The sequence below is a fragment of the Equus asinus genome, chromosome 21 (assembly GCF_041296235.1).
Source record: "Equus asinus isolate D_3611 breed Donkey chromosome 21, EquAss-T2T_v2, whole genome shotgun sequence".
Taxonomy (NCBI): Eukaryota; Metazoa; Chordata; class Mammalia; order Perissodactyla; family Equidae; genus Equus; species Equus asinus.
Window position 1 is genome coordinate 17,701,960 of NC_091810.1, and position 17,382 is coordinate 17,719,341.

At 49.7% G+C, this 17,382-nt stretch overlaps 1 protein-coding gene across 1 annotated transcript in view; it reads right to left on the reverse strand.

Annotated features, from left to right (window-relative positions):
- Positions 1-17,382, reverse strand: part of SLC6A11 (solute carrier family 6 member 11) — a 122,120-nt gene that overhangs the window by 59,257 nt on the left and 45,481 nt on the right. Inside the window, exon 6 of the mRNA XM_044754813.2 lies at positions 4,468-4,602. Coding sequence (XP_044610748.1) covers positions 4,468-4,602 — 135 coding nt within the window. The remainder of the gene's footprint in view (positions 1-4,467; positions 4,603-17,382) is intronic.

The following is a 17,382-nucleotide window of genomic DNA, read 5'->3' on the forward strand; positions in this document are numbered from 1 at the left end:
GGTTGCTAAGCTGCTGTGTGGCCACAGGCAAGCAGCTCAGCCCTTCGACTCGGATCTCTCTATCTGCCGAGGGGACGTTCTAGCACTCGATTCTGCACCGCGACTCTGCTGACCCGCTCACAAGTGCCTTCCCTCAGCACAGGGAGACAGACCTTGTGGGACGCACCAGCCTCCAAAGTCTGAGGGGCCATCACGACCCCTCTGCGGGCTCAGCGTGACTGTGCATCCCACCGCCAGCCTTTCAGAGCCCAGAGTGGACTGAGGGCAAGCTCAGGGCTGCTGCCGCCTCCCTTCTCGCCGTGCTGGCCCTTTCCTGCAGCACACCCCAGCCTCCAAGACCACCAGCTATGTGGAGTTTTGTTTTCCTTTCCCTTTGGGGTCACTATCCTTATCTCTGCCCCAGACAATCAGCTATCACTGTTGCTTTTGGGGACACAGACACACACATACACAACATACCCATTTCCTGGCCATCAATGACAGAAAATCAAAAAACATTACAGCTCATAGATCTGGTCACCTGGAGGTTTTCAGACTTTTGCTAAAGCAACAGAACCTTCAAAAATCAAAACAGCTCTGACTCTTACATTCATTCAACAAACATTTATTGAGCACCTACTGTGTACTAGGCACTGAGCTAGCCAGGGACTGGGGACACAGTAGTGGGCAAGGCAGATGCAGCCCTTGGTTCGAGGCTGCCTCCTCGGCAAGGCCTCCCTGGCCGCTCTGCTGGAAATCGCAGCCCTCTCCCCACGCACTCTCTCTCCACTGCCAGACTTTGTCTCCATGGTCCTTGTTAATGAAATGCATGTTTTACTGTTCAATTTTGTTTATTGCCTGTTCCTCAACTGGAATAAAAATTCCATGGGGCAGGGACCCCTGTTCTGTCCACTGCTCTATCCCAACACCTATACTGGTCTCTGATACAGAGCAGGAACTCTGGAAATATCTGTGCAGCAAACGAATGGATATTAAACAAATCATACATGTAATACATATATACACAAAATTATATATGACTATTTCACTGCAAACATAGGTGCTTTGGAAAATAAGTATGGAATACTGGAGGGGCATGGCTGGTAGCTGCCTAACAAACTGATGTTTAAACTGAGTCCTAAAGGATGAGTGGATGTTAGGCAAAGTGGGGAAGGAGGGTCGGGGGAAGAGAGAGTGTTTCTACCAGAAAAACGCATGTGTAAAGGTCCTGTGGCAGAAATGAGGCCCATATCTGGAATGAACTGAAAAAGGGGGAGAGTGATGGGAGGTGCAGCAAGGAGGTAGCTCATGGAGGAGCTTGGAGGCCCCACTGTTTGGATCTTATTCCAAAGACCACAGGGAAACAGAGAAGGGATTTAAGCAAAGAGGTGCTCATCAGATTTATATTTTGTTATTTTTATTATCACTTATTATTATTATAAGATCACTCTGCTGCTGGGTGGGGAGTGGCCTGGATGGGTCAAGAGCCATTTCTGGAAGACCAATTAGGAGGCTGCTGTAGTTGTCAAGTAGGAGATGGTGGTGGCCTGGACCAGGCTGGTGGCAGCAGAGGCTGAGAGCAACATGAACAGAGTCAGGGCTCAGAACCCATCAGCTCCCTCCACCAGGCGTCTGAGGGTTCTTCAGCTCAGGAGTAGGCAAACTTTTTCTAGAAAAGGCCAAATACTAAATATTTTAGGTTTCACAGGTGCGCAGGCAAGACTGACTGTGCGGCCGGGTGTTGCTCACAGGGCTAGCTTTGACCGGTGCCTGGGAACTCGGCTTTGATGATGGCACTAAGTGATATGGTTGTTCCGTGTCCTGGGGCACTGAGCTCTGCTGTGCCAGCCCGCCAGCGCGGCTTGTACCAGTAATGCGGTTTGCGGTGAGCGCCTGCTGTCCTCCTGAGGGTCTGGGACCCTGAGGACTATGACTGATCACGCAGGCAGCAAGCACCTGTGTGCTGAACAAAATGCCCCGTTAAAAACCTCTTGAGTCCCGGGCAGGCTCCTCTGGACAGAAATACTGCCCACGGCTGCTGCACTTTGGTGCTGGAAGATGGAGACTGTTGTGTGCGGCCTCTCCCAGCAGGAGAGGAGACCATGGGAAGCCTGCGTGTGGGTTCCTCCAGACTCCACCTCATGTGTCTTTTTCTCACACTCATGATGGAAATAAACTACATCCAAGAGTGTAACTGCTTCCGAGTCCTGTGAGCCCTTCTAGCAAACCACCGAAGGTGTGGGGGGGTCTTGAGATCTTCGACACAGGGGCCATACAGTTTCTGTCTCAACTACTCAACTCTGCCTTTGAGTTACGCCTTTGAGCAGCCACAGACAATATGTACAAAAAATAATAACGACGTGGTTCTGCTCCAATAAGAGTATTTAAAAAACAGGCAGAGGGCTGTCTCTGGCTTGCAGGCTGTGGTTTGCCAACCCACGCTCACGGAAAACTTAGGGTTCCCTGAACCCACCTTGAAAACCATTGATGGAATTCAACTCCATCACGTCATCTGTGGGGAAACTGAGGCCCAGAGGGGGAAAGAGAAGAAACTTGTCCAAGGTCACTCAGAATGAGTGGCAGAACCAGAGGGAGAACCCACATCCTGACTCCCACCCCGGTGTCTTTTCCATGACTCCAAGTGGCCACCCCATACAACAGTCTTGCAGACAGTGCTGGCCTGGGAGCAAGGCCTAAAAGGAACGAGATGGTAGGATCCGGCATGATTAGGGCACAGACGGTCTGAATGGTGAACTGCCTGGCCTCACCTCTGCTCTGGGTGTGTGTGTATGTGTGTGTGTGAGTGTGCAGGGATCTAAGGCTGAAAGTACTGACTGGGCTTTCCCAAACTTTTCTGATCATCAGAATCCTCTCTGAAACTTCTTAACAATAGTGATGCCCAGGTGCCATCTCAGACCCCCTGAAACCGAACCTCCAGGGGCAGGGACTGGAATCTGCCCTTTTAACACATTCCCAAGCGTTCTGGTGCTCAGCCAGCTTTGTAAACCGAATGATGCTCAAGACCTCAACCGACTACCTTGAGACCCAGGAAAAGGAAGTCTATGAGCAGAGGAGAGAACAGGAAATCTGTCCTGGGTTAAGGCAGAATTTGTGGACCTAACAAAAATACACAGACCACTGATTTTGGAAACACATTTTCCAGAACTGCTTCTTCAACTCAGCCTTTGCCACCAGAGGCTGGAATTGGTGAGGCTAACAGTCAGGAACTAATTTCCTTCTTCCCAGGGGTTCTGCCTGCAGTGCAGGATGCTGCCATCAGGTCCTGGTGGTGCCTGAGCCTCAGGGCCCCTCTCGGCGCAGCAAACTGAGACAGAAATGAGCACATGTTGCCACGCCACCATCCACTTGAATGCACCATAATAGGTACATCTGAGTTGCATTAACTAACACTGCACAAACATTTCCATGCAAGTTCTCCTAATGGGTGGGGGATGGGGGGGGGCAGAAGCCACAGACGGCAGACTGGAAATTTCTTGCAAGACTCATGTTCCATTGAACATGGATTCCACACTCTACTGCATGGTCTATATTTGTTTTAATAGAAAAATGGGTGTCTCCTCACCCGCTCAAATACCTCTGAGTGCAGTATTTCACACAGTGGAATTACCTGGGGACCTTTAAAAGCTCCCGATACCTGGGACCCACGCCCAGAGACTTGACTTTAATTGGTTTGTGTTGTGCTCTGGGAACCGGGATTTTGAAAGGCTCCCCAGGAGCTTCTAATAAGCAGCGAGGTCGGGAAACTCGGGGCCCCTAAGATGCTCTGTTTTCATCTCTTGTCTAACACACGCCAGGCACCCCACCATGGACCCACTTCGAGAAGCTTAGGCATAAACAACTACTACGCACTGTTCAGAGAGCCAACGTCTTACCAAAGGCAACTAACAGCCGGTTTTCACCAGTTCTTTCTCTCTGTGAGCTACCCCCACAAAGAAAATCAATCACTAACGAGACCCCGCTTCTCTCTCTGAGACGCACGGCTGCTGGGAGCTGCGATCTCAGGTGAGAGAAAAAAAATATGTTTTTACTTTCACTAACCTCTAAATGAAATTCAGCATTTCCTTCAATCATGAATTCAGGCAGCAAACCACAGCATTGTTCGCAGTAGAAATCCCAGACACTTCCACATTGCAGTCTAGATAACAGCAAATGTCACTTATGCTCACGGCTGCCTGAAACCGCGGAAATTACGGCACCTGTTGCTCTGTCTTGCCATGCGATGTACTGATAACCAGGCACATATTTTACCGTGTCACAAATCTTTCTTTTTAACGTTTTGGTGATTGTTTTTCAATATATTTAATTTCCTATGTATTTAATTTATGCGTTAAAATTATCATTCTGAGAAGGGGTCCACAGGCTTCCAACTGTTCAACTGGCCGTGGAGCCTCCGTGGCTGGCGCCAGGGGCCCACAGAAGGCTTCCCAGCAGTGGCAAGTGACCGTGCACCGAGCGAGCAACCCTTACCTGCGGGTCAGAGAGCCGGGAGAGGTCGGGATACAGGTAGAACTTGACGCCTTCAGAGGCCCCAGGCAACGTGACCCCTCGGATCAGGAGGATCAGAAGCATGACATAGGGGAACGTTGCAGTGACGTATACAACCTGCTCGGGAAAGAAGAGGAAAGAATCAGAAGGGGTGACATGGGGGGTGACACGGCAGGCTAAGCGGCAGGTCCCTAATATCTCTCCGGGAGCAAGGGCTTTGCAGGGCAGAGGGAGCAGTGAACTCCTAACGCAGCCTGTCGTGCCGCCTCAGCTCTCACCACTGTCCCCTCACGGGCCGGGTCCTTCAGCAAGCATCTACCGAGCGCCCACAGTGATGCCTGCCATCAGTGCTTTACAGCTGGACCACAGCCCACAGAAAGAAATACATGATACCACAACCTCGTGGACACTGAGCTGAAACAGGAAGCTCCACAAAATCATTCTCTGACACATGCTGCGCTCCATACTTTCTCTCTCACTCTATTTCCTTTTTTTAAAAACTGGTCATGACCCTCCAAACTCACGTCATAATTCACCAATGGGCCAACACCCACATTTTTGAAAAATACTGTTCTTAATGAAAATGACGTTTTCACAGCCAAGGACAGGATAGAGTAGGACAGAGAAGGGAGTGGCGGCAGACCCAGTGTCTGCCTGGAGGCAGGTGGCAGGGAACCTGAGAAGCCCTTTCAGCCCACGGATTCTGTGTAAGAATCAAGACAGTGAAAGAAACAGGACCTTCCCCGGGTTTCCTCAGACAAGAGTGGCTTAGAAGGGACCAGCAACCCTTTCACAGACTACAGGAGCTCCTATCCTGGGGCCACCCCCTGTCTGAGGTCCCTGAAGGACCCAATGTCCCCTGCAGTTCTGGTTTTCCTCCTTTGTGGCATCCTTTCCTCCCGTCACTTGGTCCCTTCCTCCCAGTGGGGCCTGTCCATCTCATCTGTTTGGATCAGCAACTCGTTAACATCTGGGGGCCACGGACACTTCTGAGAATGTGACGACAGCCATGGACCCCCACCCCTTGCCCCAAGCGTGCAAAGACACAGGGACGTGTGCAAGCTTTTGGATGGTTCAGAGACTCATTCCCCAGGTGAAGACCCTGTGCTCTACGACTTACGCTCTCAACTCCTCCAGCACTGGTGCAGCCCCTCACTGCCTTACGACCCAGGCTTCCTCTCACCAGTGGTTCAGTCCTTCACTCCATTCATTCATTTATTCACTCGTCCACTATTCACTCACAAACACTAAAAACACTCCTATGTATCAAGCACTGAGCTGGGCTCTGGAACATACAAATAAGAATGAGTCACAGGATGGAAGTGCTGCTTTAAGAGGCTTCCCCATGGGTAGGAAAGACATACAGACAGGTAGGTAGGTAATTAATGCATTAGTAATCAGGGGAGTGCAGGATGCTGGAACACAGGGCAATCAGGGAGGGTTTCTCCAAGGAGGTGATTCATGTATCGGCCTGTGAAGGAGGAGTAGGAGTTCAGGACATGCGAAAGGGGGATGGAAGGAAGAAGAGAACAAATAAAATCCTACTCCATCACACATCACACGTGATGATAGCAACAGCCACATGTCTTCAGCACTTCCACATACTGAGCATTCGTTCTGTGAATAGCATGATTATCCTCTTTCACACTGGAGGAAGGTCAGAGAGGCCACGAGGACCTTGCCTAGGCCGGCCCCACTAACGAACAGCAGGTGTGGGATTCACAATGCGGCCTGCCTGCCTTCAGTCACGTGTTCAACTGTCAGGCTATGTCCATGGCTCTCATGACAGCAATGCCAACCTGGTGCTATTTCCCCCATTTTAGAGATGCAACTCAGGAATCGGTAGGTAAATGACAAAGCAGGTCAAACCCAGTTCTCAAGAATAGGAAACAGGAACCAGCAGGGGGCGGTGTCAACGGGTCCTGCAGACGACCTGGAAAGCTGGAGTATTTCATCCAGACGCTGGCCCTAACCTACACGCTGGCGCAATCCTCAGCCCACTCACAGCCCTGCCCCACCAATTTCGGCATCCCTGTTTCCAATTCAACCATTGGCTCTATTGACACATTATGTAATCAATACAAACAATCTCTTGCTGTCGTATATGATGTAACCCAGAGAAGGTAAATACAGGTCCAATATATAATAATGAGAGACCAGGAGCCAACATTAACAATAATAAAACATTAGAGCCAGCAGTCAAGAAGGGTTGATGGTTCCTGGCCAGGGAACAACAGTGTTATCAACTCAATCTCCATCTCCCTGAGCTGTGCAGGCACAAGCTGTCATAATCTGCAGCATTTCACGTAAGTTCCTGAGTCTCTTCCTTCAAAACGAACCCCTCAGTCAACCAGCTCAAGCCTATGAAAAGTCAGGCTAAAAATCTATTGCTTTCACTGAATAATTTTCACTTTCATCTCTGTTGTATGGCAGAAGATTAATTATCCCAAATGCCCGCGACCTGATTAATGATATTTTGGGGCTTAGCCATCTTAACCCCCAATGCTCACAACATTTAAGGAAAAGAACATTACTATGCAAAACTTAAGAACAAGTGAAAATCATAGCAATTTGTCCTTTATCTGTGGGACCACCTTATGTGACTAAACTTGTCGGTTATGCTCTGCTCGGTCTGTTTAGAGTAGACTGGACACTGGAGTGTCATTAAGGGGACACTTATAACCTGGCCAAAAGCACCCTTATGGTGCCCCTGGCAACATTTAGAGCAGATTGCTCTCCAGCGACCACAGTGCCATGACTGATTAAATGGCTGATGATTATTCTGAGGCAATTCCATTGTTTAGAGTTCTAAATTGATGTTCTGGTTCTATATTATATTTAGAAGTATTCTCCCTCCACTAGCATCCACACCTTCATTTTTATACTCTTTTTATAAAACCATAGGGAAATAAAATATTCAGATGAATTGCCCAAAGACCACAGTGAAGACAACGAATTAGGCTGCCAAAGTGAAACCACTGGCTGGCAGGCTTTAGCTAGAAAAATTCCTTTGTGAGCCGAGGTTTGAGAGCCTCGAGTCAGGGTACAAAAGGTGGTTCAGGGGCATCATTATGTAATGCACACAAGTGGAGAGTGGTATGAGAGGCGAAAACGCAATGCTGAGGACAGCCTGTCTCTGTCACTTGTCCTGGCTTTCTTAATAGCCCCTTTTAATCTGCTTCTACCCTCAGCCATACCAGACACTTAGACATCATCTTTTATTTTTCCTGAGAACAGCTGCAGACTGTCCAAACAACACAGATCTAGTCTTCAAGAGATTGCACGTAAATGGCACACGTGCTGCCACATGCTTCCTGTGCTCACAGCAGACATCACTAATGATCCCAACACGCTTAGCAGCTAAGCCTGGACGCAGCCTCAGAACCCTCCACATAGGACTCCAGGCAGCCCCCATAATCAGTTGAGAAGAAACCTACTATCTGCCATTTTTTATTTATGCATTCACAGAGTCTCCTGCAGGTCCTCAGTCTCTGTCCTCAGAGGGTAAGACGCAGGTCGTGTGCTCAGAGAAAGAACTGCTGAGTGTGTGCACACACGAATGCGACACCTGGGGTTGTGACACCGCAGCAGCAGGGACTCAGCCTCCTCCTGGCTGAGATGGGGATGTGGAGCTGGTTGCCAAGGGCAAGCAAAAAAGAGCGAGGCCAAGTCAGGCAGAGATGTGGAACCGGCCAAGGACACGGAAATGTCCCCTGGGAAGTCTAGGAACCTCCAGGTGCTCAAGCTGGAGTCAGCCTCTCCTCTTTCCTCAGCTTCTTCCACATTCAGTCAGTAGAATCGAGCCCTGCCAACTTGATCCCCAACTCTATCCTGAAATTACACCCCCTCTCAGCCTCATCATCAGGGCCCCTTATCACTTTCTTCTCAGTCATGTGACAGCCCAAACTATGACCCAGGTTTTAAAAATACGAATCTGGCATGTGTCTTCCTGCTCCTCTGAGCCCACTCTCTCACCTCACATCCAAGGTTGTGGGATACAGTGCAAAGGGTTGGACTTTCAGTCAGACAATCCTGGGTTCAAATCCTGGTGCGGCCCCCACTTGCTGTGTGGCCTGACCCGTCTCCACACTTCCCCAGCCACTGTGTTCTCCACTGCACCAGGGTCCTCGCCTCTGGGGGGCATGCCAGGCTCCTTCAGGCCTCCTTGCCTTGTCATGCCTCTCTTTGTCATAACATCCATCCCCAGCTCCCGGGCCACCCACAGCATCAGTCCTGGGAGTGTCTGCACCCATATAAGGCCGAGGACTCCTTGCCCCCAGCTGCAGCATCACTGTCCTACCTACTTCACAGGTCAAGCAGCAGAAGTCCACAGAGGTCGACTGGAAGTGCCTCAGTCTCACTCAGGAGCCACCCTCTTCCCAGGAAACCATGCCTCTGCCCCAAGGCTGCCGAGAGATGCTGAAGTGCCGGGCCCTCCCGGACCCCGGTCCCACACTCATCCCCCAGTCACTCCCGAGCCCTCCCAGCACTACAGCTGCTCTCCATCAGCTGTTTTATTTTCCTGTAAGTTTAACATTTCTACAAGGGAAGTTCCACAAGGAACGGCGGTTCTGTCTTTGACTTTCCCAGCTGTACCCACAGTGACAAGGACAGATTATGGTGCATAAAATGTGCTCAATAAATATCTGCTGGATGGATAAACAAACATGCAGGCTGACATCCGGAACCCTGAGGTTAGGACGCAGAGCTTCAGAACACCACTTTGTGCTTCATCCTCAAGAGATGCTGGATCCACACCAAACAGGATTCAGAAAATTGAATCAGATTTTAAGAGGAGTGTTTATAAAGAAATCACAAGAGATTTGGTTTGAAAGGAAAGACCAGTTCGGATACAAAGGGCAAGGAAGTACAGGTGGAAGGGGCTCCCCGCAGAGTTCAGTGTCCCTTTCGAGGCGTCTGAGGCCCCACAACTCATCTGGAAGAGCCAAGCAGGGCTTAGGCATTACGCTAAATTATGCAGAGTTTGGTGATGGGCACAATAAGGTCACTGACAAGGTACCACTGAGCCGGGCCACGGCCAGTGGTGGCTCAGACCCAGGGAGGTGGGCTGGGGGGAGGAGGCTAATCTGTCAGACTTCTCAGGCCCGTGAAACGAGCTCCTGACCAAGCGCACCCCCTGGTTAAGAAAGAGTTTTTTACTATTGTTTAGATTCCTTTTAGCAGGTCAAGTCCTTCTGAATATAAAGGTTAGCACAATTGGTGGTAATTATACTGTATCCTGTTTTAATGAACTCTAATTGCTCATCTGCATTCCAATACTGCCATTGTGGGGTGTTTTCCCCCTACTTCCAGGACACAGCTATTTATTTCATAGCAGGGGGATTGTCTGCAGAAGTGCTGCCCCTCCCCAAGTTGTCTGGGATAATTGGGTCAACTGGAAAGCTGAGTGTTGTTCAAAAGGCATTGGGCCAGGAGGGTAAGGACCCAGGACTGCAGGGTCAAAAGATCCAATGTGCTGGGCAGCCTGGGCAAGTTCCTACCCTCTCTGGGCTGGCATTTTACCATCCACAAAGAGGCAGGGGTAAATTAATCCAAACAATCACTCTTGTACCATTCTCCCGATTTTTTTTGCCATATATATCACTTTTGTATTATTTACTTAAGATTTTCTATAAATCAATATGCTCTCTTACATTAATGTATGCAATGAGAAAACTGTGAATTACCACCGTAAACCAAAACCTTCATCTCTTACCATAAATAGAAGGTAAATGTAAAAATAAATGCAATGAAAACAAAACGTGATTAAATCCTAGCCAGAGGCTCTGAGTCTGAGCTGTGCTCTCTCTGTCCAAAAGCAAGAGCAGCAAGTGTCGAGAGCCGAGAGGTGCTACAAGGCGAGTCAGCTCACTGCCCCTGTTCCCTCAGGAGACATGCACAGGGAATGTCTTCTCACCAGGTGATTGGATGTTCTTTCATCTGGGTTCACGTATGACTAAATTATCCTGTGGACCCCCAGTAGAAGAACACTTCCTTGGGGCCGGCCCGGTGGCGCAGCGGTTAAGTGTACACGTTCTGCTTCCGCGGCCCGGGGTTCGCTGGTTCAGATCCTGGGTGCGGACATGACACTGCTTGGCAAGCCATGCTGTGGTAGGCATCCCACATATAAAGTAGAGGAAGATGGGCACGGATGTTAGCTCAGGGCCAGTCTTCCTCAGCAAAAAGAAGAGGATTGGCAACAGTTAGCTCAGAGCTAATTTTCCTGAAAAAAAAAAAAAAGAACCCTTCCCATGTTTGTGGGAAAGAGCAGAGAGCTGATCTTTCAGGTTCAATCTAGAAACTGCAGTGTTTTCTAGAACAGTCTGCTGTCAACCACCATCTTTTCCAAAGAACCAGGACTCCCTGGAGCTATCCAGGGTCCTGACACTTATCTGCTTGAACCTTCCGTGAGCCAGCCACCCAGAGCCTTGGAAGACACTGCCATTAATAGAGCACCTGCTGGGTGCCAGAGATGTGTCATAGAGTGTCTCTGACTGATCCTCATACCCTTATATAGGTTCTATCCCCATTTTGCAGACAAAGAAAAGCCTGAGGATGAGAGACAGTGTGGCCTGTTCCAGGTCACAGGGCAGGGCTGAAAATGATCAGAAGTCTGCTCTCTCTGCCATGGCCGTGCCCTCTGCTGCAAACATGGCCAGGTATTGCCTTCCTGTTTCCAACTCCTGTTTTCTCCTCTGTCTGTCCTTAACCTCAAGGGTCCAGGTTGCCCGACTTTTGGCAGCAACTCATCATTGCCCACCACACCAGCCTGGGAAACACTGCGTTAGCCCTGCGCTCCCCAACTTCTCTCCAGCCAGGCTTGCTCTGTGTCCTGTGTGCATCTGCCCATCCCATCTGGAAAGCACGGTACTGAACATCCAGTCCTCAGAGAATCATTGTTCTGAATGCCAGCAAATTTTTTCCCCAGCTTTGGTTTTGGAGACAGCACTACCTGAATGCCCAGGAAAAAAACACTCTAGCAGGCACCAAACGGTGTGGCATCATTTCCACTAAGATGTTACTGATCTCTGGGAACAAGATGCTAGGAGAATGTGAGTCTGAAGTAGGGAGGTCATCACGGGCACATCTGGCCTCTTCACCATTTTCTGAGGTTTTCTTACACCATTTGAACAGAAAGAGTAAATGAAAAAAAAACCTTCTGTTTTAGCAACTTAATTCTAAATAGGTGGAGGGAGTCATGTCTTCACAAGAAAATACTGAAGATATTCACTATTCAAGACGGTAACGGTATTTTAGCAATGCAGCAATATTTCCACGGGGAGCTAAAGTTACAATTTTTGTGCAGTAACAGTGGTTTGTCACTAGCTGTGAAAGTTAGCCCATGGGCAGAGCCTGAAAGAACAAACATACCAAAACGCTGGCCCACCTTGGGACTCACGTTTCATGGCTTCGTCCCTGAGCTGGGAGAAGAGGAAGAGAGGAGAGGTGCAAGGGACAGGATTAGAGCTGGGAGGACCAGGATCTGGTCCCCACTCCACCACAGCAGCAGAGCCCATGAGTCCCTCCCTCCCCCAGATCTGCAGTGACAAAGCCCACGATTTTCAACTACATCCATGGCTGCCGAGAACAACGACATTTCCCAGCCTCTTGCGCAGCTAGGTATGACCATGTGACTACCTTCTGGCCAATCAGATATGAACAAAGGTGCCAGGTACAACTTCTAGGTCATGTCCTTAAAGGGAAGGGCTGCACCTACCCTTCTCTTCTTGCCCCTCCCATGGGCTGGAATGAAGACCAGGCAGTGAGCCATCTTAGACCACGGAAATGAGGGCAACACCCAAGGGAAGGCAGAGCAACAAAACAAAAGGAGTTTGGGTCAACCAAAGCAGGCAGCTCACGCCTGGACTACTACAGCAGAGAGAAATAAACTATCTTGTTTCCATTATTGCTCTTTGAGGTTTCCATTGTAAGGAGTCAAACATGTAACCTAAATATCTAACCACTGACTGCCTCTGTGATAATGGGGAGGTCCTGTTCCTGCTCTAAGTCTGTATCTTTTTTTTTTTTTTTTGCTGAGGAAGATTTATGCTGAGCTAACATCTGTTGCCAGTCTTCCTCTATTTTGTATGTGATCTGCTGTCCACTGATAGACAAGTAGTGTAGGTCTGCACCCACGTACCAAATCGGGGCTGCTGAAGCATAGCATGTCAAACTTACCCACTAGGCCACCAGGGATGGCCCTGTACCATTTTTTGTTAAATAAAGGCCCTAGCCCAGATGATCCACACTATTCCTTTCTACTCAGAATGAAGAGAAAACGCAGAGGACAACCTGAGGATGCTGAAGGTGGACTCCTGAGGTGACCACCCTACACTTGGAGTCAACCAGGAATGTCAACAAATGGTCAGGAGTCTTCAGAAAGGTCTGGCCAGTAACATTAAAAGAGCAGTTAGAACAGACCTGCCAAAGAGATCACCATTTCTTGGTAAGCCACACTTCTAACCTCCTCCATCACGGTTTAGAATGAGCTTCACAGGGGGGAGCCAAATTTGGTGTGGACCCCATCACCAAGCACAAAGGTGTGTGAGTGTGTTAGAGGGTCTGAGGCCTTCCTCTGCCTCCACCTTCCCCATGTGTGGAATGAGGGTGACGCCTATTGCAAAGGTTGACGTGAGGATTAGAGATCCCCATGCAAAGCACCTGACACAGACATCACTCCACAACTGGAAGGATGGTGACGACCCTTGCTGGCCCTCACTGGATCAATAAGCAACACCCCTCCAGCCCAGGGAGCCAGTGGCCTTGACTGGCAAAGAACATATCTAGGTGTTCAAGACTGCAAACAGAGAGGCTGGCATCAGCCCTGTCTTGACTGTAAGAGGGGGCAGGGGAGTGGCTCCCCAAAATGCTTATGGGATCCTCTGACTGACAAGGGGGGTGACTGGCAATGTGGCAGCAGTGGCAGGCAGGTGTGAACAGGTGGTAATTCACTGGCTGGGAAAATCTGGGTGAATAAATCCCAGAGATAAGAAACACATCAGGACAGAGGGGAAGTGGACAGGGCCATGCTGAGGAGTTGCAGCCGCCAGACTCTGGAAGGAAGGCTAGAGGGCAGCAGGAGTAAGCCAAGGAGGCCGTTATGGATGAGCATCCTCTGGAGCCCCAACTCCAGGCAACAGCTGTGGCAGCTGAGGGGCCAGGGTGCGACAGTCTTAGATGGAATGGAAGACACTATTGCAGGAAGGAACCAGGTGAGACCAAATTCCAATTTAAAAGAACACAAGGACTCAAAAGCTGAGCTGAATGGAAGGATGAGCCCTGGCTGTGTCGTCACAGACACAGCGACAGGACGAAGCTTGCCCCGTAAAGAGGGAGGTCAGACTTCTTTTTGCAGAGGCAAAGGACAAGAGCATCACCAACTTTCGTGAGGCTCCAGCGAGAAAGGAGCTTGGGGACTGCCCATTGAAGGCACGTGGTTGCTGCGGGCCCAGATACAGCTTACGGGGGGAACTTGCTGAGACTTAGATAGTGACCCCAAAATGCCACTCTCAACCCTGACAGGTCATGAGAAAGGATTAGATCTACGGAGATCTTCAGGGGTTGGGGCATTGTGGACAAGAAACCAAACATCATAGGAGCCCAGAGAATGGTGTTACTCCTGCTTCTTGCTGGTGGTTGGGACCACAAAGATCACTGACACCCAAGGCCTGTTCTAACCATGCTTCCATGGCTCCCTTACTTAGTAACGAGGGACATCCTGGTTGAAGCAGAGGGCTAAGAGGGAAAGGGCTCAGTTCAGGGGAAATGGAAAATCGGGAGATGTCTAATAGTGACGGGACAAACATTTACTGCTGGCTCTACATGCCTCATTCTTATGTTACCCAGTGCTATGAGACAGAAACTATTGTCATTCCCACTTAATGCAAGTAGACACTGAAGCACCCAGAAGTCGAGTATTTTGCCCGTGGTTGCACAGCTGGAAAAAGGCAGGATTTGGGGCCAATCCGTAGCACAGTGGTCAAGTTCTGCATGCTCTGCTTGGATGGCCTGGGTTTGTGGGTTCGGATCCCAGGCGCAGACCTACACCATTCGTCAGCCATGCTGTGGTGGTGATCCACATATAAAGTGGAGGAAAATTGGCAAAGATGTTAGGTCAGGGCTAATCTTCCTCAAGCAAAAAAAAAAAAAAAAGAAGAAGATTGGCAACAGATGTTAGTTCAGGGCTAATCTTTCTGAGCAAAAAAAAGAAAAAGGCAGGATTCAAGCTCAGATCCATCTGATCAAAGCCTACACTCAACTACCACCCAAGCAGCTTCGCCTCATACCACATCTCCCTGTGTTCCCTGAGCAAACACTTGCTGCCTGCGAGCCTTTGCTTTTGTCATTGCCGTCACCTGACAGGTCCTTTCCCCCTTCTCTACTAACCAGAATCCTGCCCACCTGGAAGCCCAGTTCAATGACTAAGTCTTCCAGGACTGAGCACGAGGCCAAGGACTGGATGAAATGCTCCTTCCACAGCCTACAGCACACTGAGCAAGACAGCACACAGATACGGGATCTGCCTGAGTTCGAATCCAGCCTCTGGCACTTCCTAGGTATATGACTGACTTTTGGCAAATTATTGTCTTTCCAGGTCTTGCTATTCCCTTCTGTAATACGGGGATAATGCAGCAGATTAACTCACTCCCTTTGAGCCTCAGGTTCTTAATCTATGGAATGTGGGTAAGAGTTCCCACCTCTCGTGGTAAGCATGAGGATTAAAGGAGCCACAGTCACACAGCACTAGGCACAGCAACATGGCGCGTCAGGCCTGAGTAGACAGCTCCCTTTGCTTCTTTCAGTCTAGCTTCATTTAGCCCCATTTCAGTCTAGCTTCTCACACACCTGCCTCTCCCTCTAGGCTGGGATCTACTGAAGGGTCAGGGCGTCACTCACCTTGGCAAGCTCTGAAACGCTTCTTGCAAAGACCTCCACAGACTGCAAACAGTCGATGAATGAACATATCCTGACCTCAATAACCCAGCGAGAATGAGTGGAACAGAACAGGGTAGGATCCCATGTGTCTGCAATGGGCCTTCGGTGTACACAGCCCCTGTTCTCACTGAGTCTCTCCAGCTGAGAGTAAAGAACTTTCTGCTGAATTCCATTCACCAGCCATTTATGGAGCCCACTGTGTGCCGGGCGCTGCGCTGGTTTGAGAGAGCACGCTGAGGAAGGAGCCTGGCCCCGGCTGCAAGAGCGTATGAGCCAGCCCTAGACTTGGTCAGACGTAACGATGGCCCATCCAGGGCATGGCAGTGGTGGGAGCTCAGGGACACGCAGAGTGATGAGGAACAGCTGGACAGGTCCTCCTGGAGCTGAAGGGGACAGGCTGCCCCCACTGGTCAGAGTCCTGATCTAGAAAGTACCGTGTGGATAATTCCTTAAGCAAGAAGGGCTCAGAACATGGAGCACGTGGGCTGCTTCAGCCTGGGAGCATCACCTCCAGGGGAAGAGACAAGCTCTTCGTGGTGGCAGGGAAGCTGGGCCCGGAGGTGACAGATATTTCAGTAGCAACCACGCTCATTAAGACAGGTGAGACCAACTCAAATCCTCGTCCACGGGCTATCTAAAAATCACTGGATGGGGGAGTCTAGCTTTTAAGCCTATTTCATGGTGAATTAAGATTAGCTAGAGAGTCAACGCTATTGAGTGTTACATAGCTCCACCATAAAGACCACAAAAATGAAAACAAATCCCCAAACAAGCCCGGCGACATAAATATTCCATGCAGTGCCTGGGCAAGCTTACAGCGGCGTTAGGAGCTATTATTTACCGCCTGGAAAACACCCTCAGCACCATGGCTAATGATGATTGAAACCCCATCCATCTCTCTTGGACTGGAAGGCTGGTGTTGCCGTGGTGACCAAGGGCACCATTAAAGCACACCACTAAATCCAAAGCAGGGATACCAGCATGGGGAGACTGCGGGATAAGTACCCTCCATGGCCTCTTACCCTAGTCTTCAATATGCTCCTGGCGATGGAGGCGTGGCGAGGAAAGCCTATGCTCAGGGACCCGTCTGCAGCCAGAAAGAGCAGGAGCTGCCTGGATCCTGCAAGCATCACCTGTTATCTAAGACAGACTGCACCCCCATCCAGCCTGCAGGCCAACGACCTAGGGCTCTCCTGGGCCCTTCCTCGGCATCCTGAGCAACACGGATCCCTCCCAGGCCACCTGTGCTGGTTGCAACACACTCCTTCCAAAACAGCTTAATTTCTTGAAAGGAAAACCTATGCTTGCCTCCGTTCTTGCGTCAGTTGACAGCGATCCGCCTTCTGGCCCCCGCCTGTCCACTCAGCAGCCATCCCAGAAGACACCAGGGCCCCTCTACTAAAGTCAAACCTGATAGCTTCTTAGCGCTTGCCCTCCTCCAATTTTTCAGCTTCAAAACTTCCTGTCATTAGACGTGTCTGGTTTTCTGCTTCCTTTCCTCATGATTTTTTTAGTCTCTTTCACAGGTTTATTTATTCACTCATTCTTTCTGTCAATTACTCAACCAATCAATCAGCCCACTTTAATTAGCATCTATTTCGAGCCGGATACCGTGGTAGGGAGAGAGGACACAAAGACAGATGAGGAGCGAGCCCCCTCTCTTTCTTGCAGTGGCGGCTTGCTCCCCGAACACTTGTAAGCCATTTCCCACAAGTCTGGCCCCGTCCTACGTCTATTCTCTCTCCACCTGCTCTCCCGGCATTTCTTAGTTACACCTAGGGGTTTAGGAGCCACTGATATGCCAATGATCTTCAATCTCTCTCAGCAGCCCAGCAGTACCACTTGAGTTTAAGACCTGTATTTTTCAACTCCCTTAGGAAATCCACCTGTATTTCCCACCTAAATTCCACATGCTCAAAACCAAAACCATGACTTTCTCCATTAAATCTGTTTCTCCTTCTG